This window comes from Manacus vitellinus, unplaced genomic scaffold, assembly GCF_001715985.3.
Source record: "Manacus vitellinus isolate BGI_N305 unplaced genomic scaffold, ASM171598v3 scaffold_4_pilon, whole genome shotgun sequence".
Classification (NCBI taxonomy): Eukaryota; Metazoa; Chordata; class Aves; order Passeriformes; family Pipridae; genus Manacus; species Manacus vitellinus.
Genome location: NW_021940604.1, coordinates 39,114,346 through 39,130,160, shown reverse-complemented (window position 1 = coordinate 39,130,160; position 15,815 = coordinate 39,114,346). Strand labels below are relative to the sequence as shown.

At 38.1% G+C, this 15,815-nt stretch overlaps 1 protein-coding gene across 1 annotated transcript in view; it reads left to right on the top strand.

Annotated features, from left to right (window-relative positions):
- The window catches only part of COL19A1 (collagen type XIX alpha 1 chain), a 184,923-nt gene that overhangs the window by 166,436 nt on the left and 2,672 nt on the right, over positions 1 to 15,815 (top strand). Inside the window, exons 42-49 of the mRNA XM_018078330.3 lie at positions 610 to 654; positions 761 to 823; positions 3,215 to 3,250; positions 3,398 to 3,442; positions 5,869 to 6,039; positions 6,973 to 7,039; positions 8,852 to 9,007; positions 15,604 to 15,681. Coding sequence (XP_017933819.1) covers positions 610 to 654; positions 761 to 823; positions 3,215 to 3,250; positions 3,398 to 3,442; positions 5,869 to 6,039; positions 6,973 to 7,039; positions 8,852 to 9,007; positions 15,604 to 15,681 — 661 coding nt within the window. The remainder of the gene's footprint in view (positions 1 to 609; positions 655 to 760; positions 824 to 3,214; positions 3,251 to 3,397; positions 3,443 to 5,868; positions 6,040 to 6,972; positions 7,040 to 8,851; positions 9,008 to 15,603; positions 15,682 to 15,815) is intronic.

The window sequence follows — 15,815 nt, the reverse complement described above, 5'->3', positions numbered from 1 at the left end:
CCAAAGTTGTCACTGATGTTGATGTGTTTGATTCCTCACTTGTACAAGTCAGCTGAGGATCTGGTCTGATGCTATTTCTGGGAAATGTAGATTGAAGTTGTTAAAAGAAAACCTATATATATATATAAAGAGAGAAAAAAAGAGACATTTAAAATTAGCATCTAAATGATGAGATGAGAGAGGATTGTGAGTTCTGACAGGCTGAACATAAAAGAACAATAAAAGAGGCCAAAAAACAGAATGAAGAAATTTTGCAAAAGACATTAAGTCAGTAATAAAGTCACACACACACAAAAAAGTTAGGACTAGGAAGGACCTTAATCTTGATTTTACATATACCGTGATAAACTTTGATCTGCCTATGACTTCTCCTTGTGGAAATCGTGGTGTTGTAAAAGAAAACCTCATGAAAACATTATCTCAGTATTCAGAAAGTGTAAAGAAAACCCAGGGATTGAGTAACGTTGTACAAAAGAGCAAGATTTTTCATTTAATAATGAACAAGAACATGAATATTTCATTCACATATATATTTTCTCTTATTTTTTACCTGGAGAAAAATTCTATTTTGCTTCCTAGTAACTTGAATCTGTAATATTCTGTTTGCAGGGAAAGCCAGGATCTCCTGGGTCCCCAGGGATGCCAGGGGAACCTGTAAGTACAGATTTTAGTTCTGGACTCTTATGATAATACACAAATATTTCAAACACCTAATGCAAGATTTTACTGACAGATTTATATGCATTTTCTTCTTTCTTAGGGTGAAAGAGGACCTATAGGAGATATAGGCTTCCCTGGTCCAGAAGGGCCACAAGGAAAACCAGTAAGGAATTTTATACTGAATATATACAAAAGGATGTTTTAGTTTATCAGAAGTTACACAAGAAATGACATTACATGTTGCTTTGTGTTAGGTAATATCTGAAGAACACATTGAGCTGTAGGGCTCAGTATTAACCATCCAGAAAAGAATTCCTGGTATTGTGGTGTTTTAATAGTTAATTTTACTGAGATGTTGCCTTTAAAGGTCTTATGAAGGTCATTTGGATTTTGTTGAGATAAAGGTTCCTCTAGTAGTTTTTCCAGGGGGGGAATATGAACCCAGAAATTTAACACAGTCTATAAAGGATGGGGTGACAGAATACATTCTCAGTTTCAGTTTAGATAGAGAAGCATGTGCTTCATGACTCTGAATAAACTTTTGGCTCTTCTTTATACAGGTGATTCAACACTGCAACTGAGGCATTTACTATTCACTTAAGATGTGTCTAATCTGACCTGTTTATTTAATGAAAGTGTGACAGCAGTGTGGTCCACACTGTCCAAGATGGTTTAAAACAACCTATTTTATATTCTATAAGGGTTTAGCTAGAATAGCACATAATTCATTTTCTCCCCAGAAGCCTGGTGTTTTGGGGATGAGCATGAGAAGGAGACCATTGCAGCTTGTCAGCACAACCACACATTACACTTCTGCCTTGAAAGAAGAGACAATTTCTGTAGCTTCAGCAGCAAATTAGCCCAAGGTGCCTAATCTGTATAAAACTCCACTTTGCAGTTTAAGAGGGAAAGAAATATTCCTGATGTCCTCATGCAAGTCCTTTTTTCCTCACTCAGTGAAACAGCAGTGAGTTTGCTGCATGTGCAAATACATATACATCCTACTAAATTAAGCAGTGCCAGAGCATTTATCTTGAAATTATCTGGCATTGTGCAATTGTTAATATACTCTCTGACATTATTTTGGCCCATACCAATTAGGACTCTTAGATGGACCCAGTTCTATTTAATATCTTTATTGATGATCTGGATGAGGGGATTGAGTGTACCATTAGCAAATTTGAAGATGACACCAAGTTGGGGGGGGAGGGGCACGTTGATCTGCTGGAAGGCAGGAAGGCTCTTCAGAGGGACCTGGACAAGCTGGAGAGATGGTCTGATTCCAACAGGATGATGTTCAACAAGGCCAAGTGCCTGGTCCTGCACTTTGACCACAACAACCCCTTGCAGCGCTACAGGCTGGGGACAGAGTGGCTGGAGAGCAGCCAGGCAGAAAGGGACCTGGGAGTTTGGATTGACAGGAAGCTGAACATGAGCCAGCAGTGTGCCCAGGTGGCCAAGAAGGCCAATGGCATCCTGGCCTGGATCAGGAGCAGTGTGGCCAACAGATCCAGGGAAGTGATTCTTCCCCTGTACTCAGCACTGGTGAGGCCACTCCTGGAGTCCTGTGTCCAGTTCTGGGCCCCTCAGTTCAGAAAGGATATTGAGGTGCTGGAGCAGGTCCAAAGAGCAATAAGGCTGGTGAAGGGACTCGAGCACAAGTCCTATGAGGAGAGACTGAGGGAGCTGGAGTTTTTTAGTCTGGAGAAGAGGAAGCTCAGGAGAGACCTTATTGCTCTCTATAACTCCCTGAAGTGAGGTTGTAGCCAGGTGGGCGTCGGTCTCTTCTCCCAGGCAACCAGCAGTAGGACAAGAAGGCATGGTCTTAAGCTCTGCCAGGCAAGGTTTAGGTTGGATATTAGGAAGAAATTTGTATGAAGAGAGTAATCAGACATTGGAATGGGCTGCCCAGGGAGGTGGTGGATTCACCGTCGCTGAGGGTTTTTAAGATGAGACTGGATGTGGCACTTAGTGCCATGGTCTAGTAACCACAACAGTGTTGGATCAAGGTCTTTTCCAACCTGGTTGATTCTATGATTCTATGATAATGCCACACTCCAGTTTGGAGGATAACATAGGCCTGGAACAGTTTCCAGCAAGACGCATGAATGAGAGCACCCTCTTTTGGGAAGGAAATAGGTTTAGCCCAGGAGACCAAAACTGTGCTGTGCTAGAAGTCCTAAGAACCAGGGAGTGGAGCTAGCCACTTAATATTAAGGCATAATCTCTGCAGCAGCAGAGGGGTAATAGGGGATCAGGGCTAATATCTAGAATAAGAGAAATCTCTTCTATGGTTATATAATGACTACCTGGTACTGAAAAAGTGCATGTACATTTCCATATAACACATCATTTAAAGTTGAATGCTCATAAAATTTGATGCACATCTTGATGGGGTTTGTATTTCTATATTATAACCACACACACTTCTGCCTCTGCAAACTTTAGAATATTTACTGATGTGGCACCAAATATTGAGCTTTAGCCCTTATATTTTTAAAATACTTAAGACTATTTATTTTAAAATTGTTGTGTTTTGTCTTTTTTTTTCTAGGGAATCAATGGAAAAGATGGATTGCCAGGTCCTCCGGTAGGAAAACAAGTTTTTTTGTATTTTATTCTTTACAGATACCATAGCTGTTAATTCTAGGCAGTTGCTTTCAGTTCTGCTAACAAATGAATATACAACAAAGCCTTTAATTGATAGGTTTATCTTTTTTCGAAAACCATTTTTCAGGGTGCTGTGGGGAGACCAGGAGACAGAGGACCCAAAGGAGAACGTGTAAGTCCCCTATTATGATAACTTTTTCTCTTTTTACTGAGCATTTAAGCACCTCATCATCACATATTTTATAGGCAAAACCAAAAACTTAATTCTTTGTATACATCAAGCAGTCTCTTAACACCTAATATGTTTAGTCCTAGATACAACTTTAAGGAATTAGAGTTGAATTGTCTTCTGCATTTGGAGGAAAAACACATTTTATAGACTTTCTAACACAGTTGGCCTGAAAAGTGTAAATTGATGAATCAGTTGAAAAATTGAAATGCAGCTGATCTTGTGGTGTTGTCAGACTTTGCAAAAGCTGTGAACTTGCCCTATTGTCATCCTTGGGATGTCATAAACACAAATCATGTTTTATATAAAACAAGCTTGTCACACTTAGGCAGCAGAAATGCCAATGCTGTGCCTTACTGCTTCCCAAACTCTTTAGACAGTTCTGTTTATGGTAACAAGATTGTGGTGGACAGGAATGATTACAGGAGTTGAGAGATGAGTTATTTTATGTGTGTGTGTGTGTGTATATATATATACACACACACACACATATATATGAGATGCTCTTATTATAATGTTGCTAAAGCCCTGATGTCCTAATCCAATGGATAGCACATTTGTCTGATGAATCAGAAAAGCATCTCCCTGTGTAATGTGGAAAAGGAAGTGCTGCTTTATGACACTGAAGAGACATGAGGTTTTAACCATTATTACAGTTTTCAGTGTTCTGGGTTTTGCCTTTAAGGACACAGGCCTGCATCTGTGAGAGATTGAAGTGAATACAGAAAATAAAGTCAAGGTTTTCTTGCAGCCACTATTATTACTGCTGTGCACCATACTCCTTCAGTTTGAGATCAGCTGTTACTGTTACGGAAAAGAGAAGCAAAAAAAATTCAAATGACAGAATAAAATTCTTGAGGTTTTCATGTCTAATAAAAGTATGTCCTCATGGAGTCCATTTTAAGAAGGGATAAGCCACCTGGGCTGAAATAATCTTATATACCCTTGGAGTGACTAAACACTGCTGTTCTTATTACTTTATAAACTGAGTGACAAAGTAGTTGAAAATATGTGATTTATACCAATCAGAAATGCAGTTTTCAAGTCATTTCAACAGATAAAAGTACTAGTGGCTGGCTCATTTATTGCTATTGTCTGCATACCTTGATCACAGACTGTGAGCCTGCTGGACAAGAGCATGTAGAAATCCAGGAAAAACAGTAGTTCCTTCTGCATAGAACTTAGTAGAAGATAAAATGTAAGAATTGGGAGAACACTAGAAGGGAGGAGGACTGAATAAATCAGCACCTTATGCAGAGATCATAAAACACAAAAGTCCTGAGTTTTGTACAATTCACCGTGGAGCATTTAAAAAGGAATCTGGAGGAAGATATGACCTAGTTTTCTGTATTTTTACAAGGACCTTCTTCAAAACACAAAGAAAACACTGAAGGCAGTTAGAAACGCTTGTTTGAAAAGTTGCTGTAGTATTTGATTTACTTCCTACACATTGGCAGCCTGTAAAATGTGAATTGTTTAGAAGAAGAGGATCAACTTCAAACTGCCATAGCACCGTGGTCCAAGAGAAACCTGCCTTTTTCTTTATCTCTACTAGAAAAGCTATCTATACCTTCTCTGCAGGGTTATAAACCTGAGAAATGTATATCATAGAATCACAGAATGGCCTGGGTTGTAAGGAACCTTAAATAATATCTAGTTCCAACCCCCCTGCCATGGGCAGGGGCACCTTTCACAAGATCAGGTTGTCCCAAGCCCCATCCAGCCTGGCCTTGAACACTGACAGGAGTGAAGTACCCACAACTTCTCTTACAACCTGTTACAATACCTCACCACCCTCACAGTAAAACATTTCTTCCTAATATCGCATCTAAACATTATTTCTTTCAATTTAAAGCCAGAACACTTGTCCTATCACTACATGCCCTTGTAAAAAGTCCCTCTCCAGCTTCCTTGTAGGCCCCCTTTAGGTACTAAAAGTAACTTGTGTGCTAGTTGTCTCTTTGATTAACTAAAGTTTTGTGTAAATGAAGGCATAAAATATTAGGCTTCTATGGAAAGTTACAGGGAAAATCCTGGTGCCCTGTGCCTGTGTGAATTTGAGCACCTAAATTTTACTATGCCATAACTGACATTTCTAGATCCTTGTAAGGGCTAAAACTTTCTGTACCCAAGTCCTGTCCCTGAAAAGTGGGTTACAGAGTCAAGCTATTCTTTCTGTCATTGACTTCAACATCAAAAACGTAAGAAAACATTTTCAGAGACAAGGTTTAACCTATAAAATCAGCTTCCCCTCATGACTCAGTCTATTTCTGAACAGGCGAGAATTTTCTCTTCAGAATTCTTGGCTGACTTTTCCAGGTTTGTTCCACTAGATGCAATTATTTTCTTTCCACTTTTGTTTTACATAGGGAGATCAGGGTATTCCAGGGGACAGAGGTCCACAGGGTGAACGAGGGAAACCTGGCCCTACAGGAGAAAAGGGAGATGTGGGTCCTGTTGGCCCACCAGGAGACAGAGGCTATCCAGGATCACCAGGTCATCAAGGTCCCCCAGGTTCACCAGGACCCCCAGGGTTTCCAGTAAGTAAATAGAAGTTTACTTTGGTTGCTTGGGAGTTCATGCAACGTGAAGGTAGCATGTGCTGAGCAGTGCAAATTTAACTGAGCAATACTACAGTCTTAGAAAAACTGAGGCTTTCTCTCAGATAATTTCAGTCTTCAGGTAAGGGGTGGAAAAATATATCCAGATGATCTGGCAGTTATTTTTAATAATTATTTTAAAATGTCTGCTATGAGTGAACTTTAATTATTTACTTGTTTAGTTCCTTCATATCAATATGGCTACTCAGTACAGTTAATTTTCACATTTTCTGTAAGCTTAAGAGCTAGAGTGTAAGTCTTTGCAAATGGGAAAAAAAAGGAGGCAGACAAAATTTATTCTCAGTTGAAGGGAAATCAGAATTAAAAAGACAGTGAAATGCTGCTTGTCAGTTGCAGATATCTTAGTTTGTCTCCATGTGCACATAGGCACACATCCATGTTATGGATACTTTTTAACCTCAATTAGATAAAGTAAAGCTAAAAAACTTTTCCAGTGATGTTATTGGTGCTGTGGTTCTGTTCTTGTTGGCTGTGCATCAAAGCAGTTAGTCCCTAGAGGGGGTGAGAAGTTGGCAGGTGCTATGCAAAAGGCAAGTGAAGCATAGTTGTGTCACTGGACAACCTTACTGTCTTGTGCAGGTTAATTTCCATACACGTAACATGCTGGTCATCTTGACAGCTGGGTGTGCCTCTTCCACTTCATGGCATTAGTATCTTTATAATATTATAATGTATTTGCAGTAAAGTGGCCTTTGCAGTTAAGTAAATAACACAAATATATTAAAACACTTATTTGTTGATGAAAGGTTTATATTTTTAATGCTAATTTCAGCATTTTTTATTTTTGTAGCATCATAAAGTTCACTCTGTATGTTCTTTCTGATACATATCACCTTTCTTTTTCCTCATCAGGCTGATGCAGTTTCACTTGAAGAAATAAAAAAATATATCAAACAAGAGGTTCTTAAGGTTTTTGAAGGTGAGAAAATGAAGTATTATACAACTAAATATAAATCTTAAATTGTGCTTGAAATTTCTTTAGATGTCATCTAACTTAAGCAGCTGCCTTGTTGCTGTAGCTATGTTGAACGAGTCTACATAATTCTGTTTAAACAATTAGAAGCTATAGTATCTGTTAACCAGAGTATTTCCTTATGTAAAAGATTAACATTAAAAGGTAGTCTGCTCCAAATCATAATACCAAGCATAGGTATGTATCACTGTAGTTAATATATGTATCATATTTTATTGCAGATACATATGTATCTACAACATATCATTAAGACACTGAAGAGTTACTAAAGCAGAGACAATAGAAATATCTAATTTTTTTGCCCTCTTAGTGAGTGACTATTTAAATGAAAGGAAGGCTTGATAGCTTTCAGTCATCCTGGTTTAAACTGCTGTGCGGTTTGCTCAGCAAATATCCCTGCTGAGTTCCACAGCTCCCTTGCAAGATCAACATCTTCTGGCCCAGTTTCAGGCTAATACCAGATTCAGCCACGGCCTTTGTATTATGTAAGATTTCTTAGATGTCTGAGTCCATACTCTGAAAAGGAAATATTTTTCTTCCCCAGCATTTCCTTAGTCATGGTTGCAAAGCTGTGACTCAGGTAGGTGTTTGAAACAAGATTCTGCTTGAACACCCCTTAACAGTAGCTTCTCTTCCATTGCAAAACACATTTCTTATGTCTTCAACTTCTCTATTTTGTCATTAATATTTGTGGATAAAACCCATTTTATCTTTTAGGGATAAAAGAAATAATATGAAGCTTGGGGCTTTTTAACCTGTTCAGGCAGTTTTTCACTTTATAACAAGGCTATCATTTTGTGTATTTTCACCCTTCCCCAGATTGCTATCCCTCAGGAGTTCAACTTGCTATGTATTTCAAGAATAGTTTGTTGGCTGAAGTCACCTCCTTCTCCCATTTAAATAGTATTTAGTCTATTCACAGAAAGAAGGTGCCCTGCCTACAGGGAATAATGGAGTTTTGTCTTTGTAGCCATTGCATTTTCTACACCTCAGCAGTGTTCCCACAGATCTTCCATTTTTTGACATTGTTTCACTTTGCCTGCTTTCTGTCACCTTGCTTCTTTTTTGTTTGATGTCCACTCTATTCTGATTTTTTTCTTGAATCTTAAAACTCCACCACAGAAAATACATACTATGTTATATAATGTTTAGGTTTTTAATCTGTTTTTTAAAAGAGACAGAGTCAAGATTAATACCTATTTTTTCTGTCTCTAATGAACACTAAAATGTTACCAAGTGCACTTTATTCCACCAGCGTGAACAGTTCATCCTGAAATATCTGCAATTAATAATCTTTGCTGAGAACTTTGAGGTTTTTTCGCAACTGTTTTCAGGGTTTCAGTACATTCCAAGAACCTTTCTTGGTATTTAACCTCTGCTTTGCAACTTAATATGAGTTATGAACATATGAGGTAGCCCTTCGTAGGTGTACTAAGTAATAATTATTCTGTGTTTATGTATTTTAAGTACTTCCATGAACAGGAGTCAGAAGTCATTTGAAAAGTTGAAACATTAGTAATAGAGATTAGTAATAGAAACTTTAATACAAATTCATTCTGATTATTTCAAAGGGTAAAGACTCAGACATGAGTCTGAGTTGGAACTGAAGGTCTCAGTGGTATTGGAGTATTCAATACCTTGACGTTAAGAAGGACTGAACACCTTACTTCCAGAAAATTTAGCTGGTACTTTGGGATTTACCTGTCATTTGCTAGCAGATTTCTTACTCACTTTTCCTTGTGTCTTTTATTAATGAAGAAAGGATGGCTCAATTTGTATCCCAGCTGAAGCTGCCTGCTGCGATGCTTGCCTCCCAAGCTCATGGTAAACCAGGGCCCCCAGGAAAAGATGGGTCACCAGGGCCACCAGGAAATGATGGTTTACCAGGGCCACCAGGAGAACGTGGAATTCAAGGTAGGAATTCCAAAAAATGTTCCCATAAATTCTATCTAAAAATCCATGTACACTTGCTAATGATTAAGTAAGCCAGGACTACCTATCTAGCTTCCTAATGATTAACTTTTAAACTTATGTACTTACATTTTTCCAGACTAGATCTAAATATTAACCCATAGTAAATGTGTGGATTTTACTGATTAAAAACTCCTAATCAGTGCATTTTATTCTAATAAGTGATAAAGTTAATTATTGACAGATATCTAAAGCTGACGGAACTACTCTAGCACTTATTTTTTTCCTCCAAAATATGTTAATAAGGAAGAAAAACTGTGCCAGCACTCTAACTGTTTAGATCTTGCTCCATATTGACAGACAATCTTATTTATGAAAGAAAATTTGATCATCCAGTCTGAGTGCTATCAGCTTTGATCCTGAGACAACACAGGGGAGGAAAAACTCTTTTAGTTAGAAGCAAATACTCTTTTAGAAGTAAAACTGAAGTATTACCACATGAGTTCTTCTTACCATGAATAAATCTATTTTCACAAAAAAATGCAGTGTAATCAGCTTTTTGCTATCCCCCAAAGGGTAATTTGTGCATTGCAATGCATTGGGATAGTACAGGACTTCCATTTCACTGAACTGTCTTTTACTGCAAAATTGGCTTTGAGGGATCCATTTTCATTGTAGTTGTGCTCTGTTGTAGAGTCAGCCTCTCAGAGATTAAAAGGTAGTGGACAACAGGCTAAAAGGAAAAAAAGAATTTATCAATGAATAGTATTTTTGCGTGTGTAATATGTAATTTGCAGTTTATCTGTAGGTAGTTCTTTATTATCTTTTGTTAGTTTGGTCTGCTCTGAAGTCAGACCAAGTCAGACTGGAATGAAGAAAATGAGTGCAAAACTGAAGATGTGTGGATCCTAAAGCTATCAGAAGAACAAAGACTTACTAACATTGATAAGCACAAACCCCTGACAGAAGCTTGAAAAATGTCATGAGATCAGAATGAGAAGAACAAGAATAAAGGATCAAGGAAACCAATAAAAGGCTTAGAATCTTACAACACTGACTTCATCGTTACCCAAATATTCAGATTGCCATAAATAATCCATTTCACTGTCAGTGCCAGATTGTTCAATGATGATGTATGTGGTGAATAGTCTCAGATGCTTCTGGGAAGTGAAACGTTGTACTAGATTTCCTTTCCACCTAGTCAGCATAAAGAGTAAAAGATGACAGCTATGTTTTTTTTGGGGGGGGGCAGGCAGGGAGTAAAAAAAGAAGAAAAAAAAAGCAGCCTTTTTATGCCTTATGCTTCAGTAAAAGTAGTGCCCTGTATACACAGGATTTCCATTTGTTTTACCATTATGCTCAATACTATTTTTTGGTTTGTAAAAGGTAAGCTAAGTGAGAAGCATTTAATTCTCTGGTACTTCAAGATATATGAAAATACACTTCCAAGGAAAGAAAACAAAATGTTTACCTCACCTTTTTTACACTCTGAGTAAGAAATAGTCCTGTAAGAGAAGCACACTTGCAAATACCCTTCATGCCTTACTCAGTTGTGCCTGTGCATGATATTGCTTTGTACCAAGAGTAAAAAGAAATTCAAATCTCTGAGCAGATTGAAAATTATCCTTCTATATTCCAGCTTGTTTTCAGCCATAAAATACATAGCAAGCAAAACTTCTTGGAGAAGTACATTATGTGCATATGTGGCTGAGACCATCAAGGTAGCATGTTGTGTGCACAAGTCCTAATACACATTTGGTATTGACTGACAGATACTCCTTATTATATTTCTCTCTTGGGTGTAGGCCAGATTGCCAACTCCAGAGATTTGTTGTCTGCAGTAATATGTGTCTGGGCTGACAGAGTGAGTCACTTGTCCCAGCAGACAGTGGGAAGAAGTAGATGCTTCCAGTGAGCAATTAACAGGACCTGTCCTGTTTGTGATGCTGCGTGCTGAGCAGAGAGCCTACTAGAACCAGCCAGCAGGAAAGGCAGGTGTATCAGACACTGCGTGTCCAAGGAGGTGTTTAAATTTACTTATGGATTCATAGGGGCCCCTCTATACACCCTGAGTGTCGTGCCAGTTTCCCAGGGAAATTGTCAGGAATGACTTGGCTGGATTCCAGCAGAACCTCCTTCTGCACAGCAAATCAATATATTGGGGGTTAGTCCCAGAAGGAGAAAACATAGATACTAACTTTTAGAAATGTAGGCATGGTTTTCAAAAATTGTATTTAAAGAATAGCTAGACTCCTGTGCATAGAGTCATCCCCTTCTAAAGAAGTCCAGAATTCTTACCTCCTGGCCTTCAGCAAGGTTGTTCATAGTGTTCCTCAGATACTTCCCAATGGTTCGGGTACAAATAATTTATAGGATGGTCTCAGTAAAAATACAGCATGCAAGCAAAATATAATGAAGAATTGCAACTTCAATTATGAAACACATAAATGGTATTCACATAATGATTGGAAGATTTTTATACTTATATGTATTTCTTCATTTAAAAAAATAACCTATGGCATATGCATCAGCAAGCTGATACCCTGAGGCAGCGCTACTGGTGAAATGTACATTTGCTTAAGGGGGAACAGAGGAACTTGACTCTGTATGAGTTTTAAAATATGTTAATATCTCATAGAGAATTAGAAAGTTTATTTCAAGACTTTACAGACAAGCTATAGCAATGTCATGCATTTGCAAACAGTCAGCTTGTCATGTGTTAGAGGATCTAGCTCAATTGACTTCAGTGACTTAATTGGATTTTTAAAACTGTGATAGTAAGTGACTTTTGGTCCATTAGATGAAATGCACCTTGGGATAATTCTGCAAGACAGATATCCTTTATGTTACTATGACTATTGATTTTTTTCTCACTAGAGAAAAGATTTCGTCTCAGTTAAAATTCACTCTTTCTATCAAATTAAGGAAATTAGTTTGTTATAGGTCCTCGTAACTCATGGTAACCTCAAGGAATCAAGCATCACAGTTCAGAAAATAAAAATACCATGCAATGAATAGTGAAAGCTCCTTATCTTCATTGGCAATCTCTATTGTAAAATTTATGTCTCTTATCATTTATAATTTCTAGAGTGGAAGCATGTAGAAACCTTGGCTGGCATCAGGAACCCATTGTAGTGGATGTTGTTCAGACAAAGTCACTATTCTGAAATAGCTGTACTGGTTTCAACAGTTACCATCTTGTAAAATGTTCTCTGCTGCAGAAGTTGAAGTAAACCTGTTTTACTTTGATTTGAACCCCAGCTCCAACCTCTCCACTGGGAGGGCTGTAACACACAGAAGGAATTCGGGAATATGTACTGAAGGCTGGATGAGAGGATGCTCTTAGCACCCTCTCTGTTGCTTTGCAGTCTTTTCTTTTTAAGAACACAGAGTATTTACATGGTAAAACACAGTGGGTACTTTGGTCTCGTTGTTCCCTGATGTGATTATCTGTTTGCCTCGTATTTGTATTAAAGAATGTCAAATTTCTCTAGATAAGTACTTGACATACTACTTTCACATGCTGTGTTGTCCATACTGATGGAAGAGGGTCTCTGTGATAGAGGTGGAATACCTTCTGGAGCAGTTTAAATACCTTTTACCTCCAAGTTCCTAGACATGAACTTGGGTCATTTCTGTGTGGAGCTGAGGGTGTTGTGGTAGTGACACTTCTGACTACGATGTCTGTGGGAAGCATCAAGTGGAGAGCTGTATGTCAGCTGTCACTACTCACCTGTGAGCAGAACCTTATCCATTTGAACACCTACCTGGTACATATTGCTACCAAGTGGTTAGCATACTACCCATGGTTGGGTACGTGTTTATAATACCAAAACTTTTGAGTTGCAGAAATCACAACAAAACTTCTGGAAGCTGAGTGAAAGGCTTTGCTAAAACAATTGCCTTTTGGATTAAGCAGGTGCCTCTTACTGGAATTGTAATTCCACCAGTAAAAGTAGATAGCATCTTATATGTGCCTTTACACCAAAAACAATAAATCAAAATCTGATTTATGTGTATGGTAATACTTTCCTTTGACTGTGTATGAATTTGTCACTTTAAGCTCAGAAAGAAGGTGATAAAAGTGCAATCATGACCCTGCTTATGAGCAAAATATACCTCATTAAAATCAAAGATTTTTCTGCCAAAATTACACATTACATTGTTCAGATTGTTTACATATAGGTCTGTTTACTAATATGCTGGCATCCTATTAAATAAATCCTTGCTGTCAGAAAAGATATCTGGAAATTTTTGTATCAAACTTCAGTGTCAGCAGAACTTTCCTGCCACTGTGTACAAATTACACCTTTGCATATGTATTTGGATACAGCCAGTAATGGTTTACACTACCCTGGATCATGTATTTGTATTGGCAGGCTGATCTTTGTCCAGTAGTGATTTTGTGGTTTTTTCCTTATTGTCTTGAATTCCAGTGATGTTTACAGAATCATTCAGTCTATCTTAGTGCCTTTCAATTATGGTGTGTCAGAGACCTATAGTAACAGTTATCATGGAAATTGTAAATGTGGTATATGTTATCTGTGATTTCTCTCTCTTCTCCATAACTAAAGAAACAGAAAAGCAACTTATTAGTGGCAGCACTGCTTTGTAAAATTACAGTTTAACTCTGTGTGTAGTGGGAAATGAACTGTAACTATTGACTGTAAATTAAAAAACATAGAGAAATATATAATAAATAGGACACTTAATGGTTGTGTGAATCCTATGGTTCTATGATTAAGCTTTTCAAACAGTAGCCAAAACAGCATTGCACAAGATGATTCAGAGCAAAACAACTTGATGTAGTTATAAATACTACTGTGGTCATTAAAAAGCAAAACCAGTATTCAAAATTAAGTACAAGCACCTGCATATTCCTTTTTCTCAGTCATTATAGCTTGAGTGCATATATGCCTTGTACAATTCTGCTTAACACAACTCAGTGACCAGAATGCATGATTAATGTTGTTTGTTTTTCTGTGAGCTTTTAAACTGTTGATTTCCTTTAGTTATGTTATGTATGTCACCCTGCATGCATTTTCTAATGTTTTTGCCTCCCTGTAATTTCCTTATTGCAGTGCTGAGGGAAGATTGATGCTCTGTTTTGAAACCTAGAATGCTAGCAATAGATAATAGACTCTACTGAAGTGTATAATGAGCTTTTGTGTAACAGAAAGCTTGAATGCTCTGAATTGAATACCATTCCTACTGCATTGTGTCTGTTGTAACAACCCTGAATTGGTACCCACAGTACCCACAGTAGTCTCTTTCTGGAATATCCTGTAAGGTACCACTGTTGCCATAGACCACAGCACACTGACAAGACAACCTTTGCCATTCACCTTCCAGTGCCTGTTAAGCTTCATGAGACATCAGGTGGATTGACACCACCATGTTGGCTGGTCAGCTGTGACTCTTCTCTTTGAATTCAAACCGAGTTACACTTTTTCACAAGAGGAATTTTATTGTATGGCTTAGACAATGCTAGAAATATACTGGTCCCTTATGCAGGACAAATTTCATTCCAAATGTGACCAGAAATTGGCAAATTAATCTTCAGTATTTGTCACCTTACACGTCTGAGGTGCTGGGGAAGGAAGAAGCTTTCCTTGGAAGGAAGATGGTTTCCTTATAATCTCTTGTAAAGTAATGGGTTGTGGCAGGTGTCACACTTGTTCCTTTAAAAATGCCTTCATCCCCTCTCCTGCATAATTTACATGATCTGAGCAGAAAAGGTACATTAGTAGATGGATTCTTAACTTCAAATATTAAGGAAAATGCTTTACCAATAGCCACGAGTCCTCTGCTCTGAAGCAGCCAGAGTGTTTCCAACTAATAAGACACTTTAAAAACAGTTCAAGGAAAAATAAACAGGCATTGGTCATGAGTTGCAGCACCTGAAAAGGTGGAGGCTATTTAGATAAATACAAAGCAATGACCTGTGAAGAAAATGAACTACATTATTCAAAGTATAATTAGTAATCACACTAATCAAGTAGGCCTTGAACCAGAAATCTGCACAAGCTCTAAAGATGCCTCATTCCACATGAGGGCTACTAGGTAACGCTGACAGGGGAGTGGGTCTTGTCTCACATACAGGGGAATGTCTAAGCATAAAACTGCCAGTTTATGGTCTAAAAAGTGCAAATGTAAGGATTTGTGTAGAACAGAGAGGGTGAAGTCTTGCTCAGTTTGTGGGCTACGAGAGAAGGACTGGTCAGACTGCAGATGTCCTTTGGTTTGCTGCCTTACGTCACTTGATTGAACAGGGAACACCAGAGCAGAATATGCATTTGGGTCTTTATTAGAGGAGCTTCAGAAAGGTAACTTAAAATCTTGGAGAAAAGTCCAACTAGTGAACAAAGCAAGAGTCCTTTGGCAGAGGATGCAACAGTTACTACTAGAAATCCTCATATTTTCCAGAAGGAACTTAACTTGAAAGCTGTCTTAGGAAAAAATACCACTCTCTGAAAAAGAAGTGAGCATGTGCTTTTCCAATTGCATTTGTGTTGGTAATTTCCTGTTACAAAGATATATAGAAGATCACTGTTTATAATAAGAGGGTGCTCTTATTTTCATATCTGTATTCTGTGTAGGTTATAGAGGACAGAAAGGGGAAAGAGGCGAGCCTGGAATTGGACTGCCCGGTAACCCCGGACCACCTGGCCCTGCAGGTACAAGTCTCCAGATTTATTTCTGTTATTGTTATTTATGAACTAATGAACCTTTCTCCATTTTTCACATTGGTTTTACACCCCTGCCTTTCCTCCCAAGCTGAGTCATAGCATGAGGTCAGACCCACCTGCCT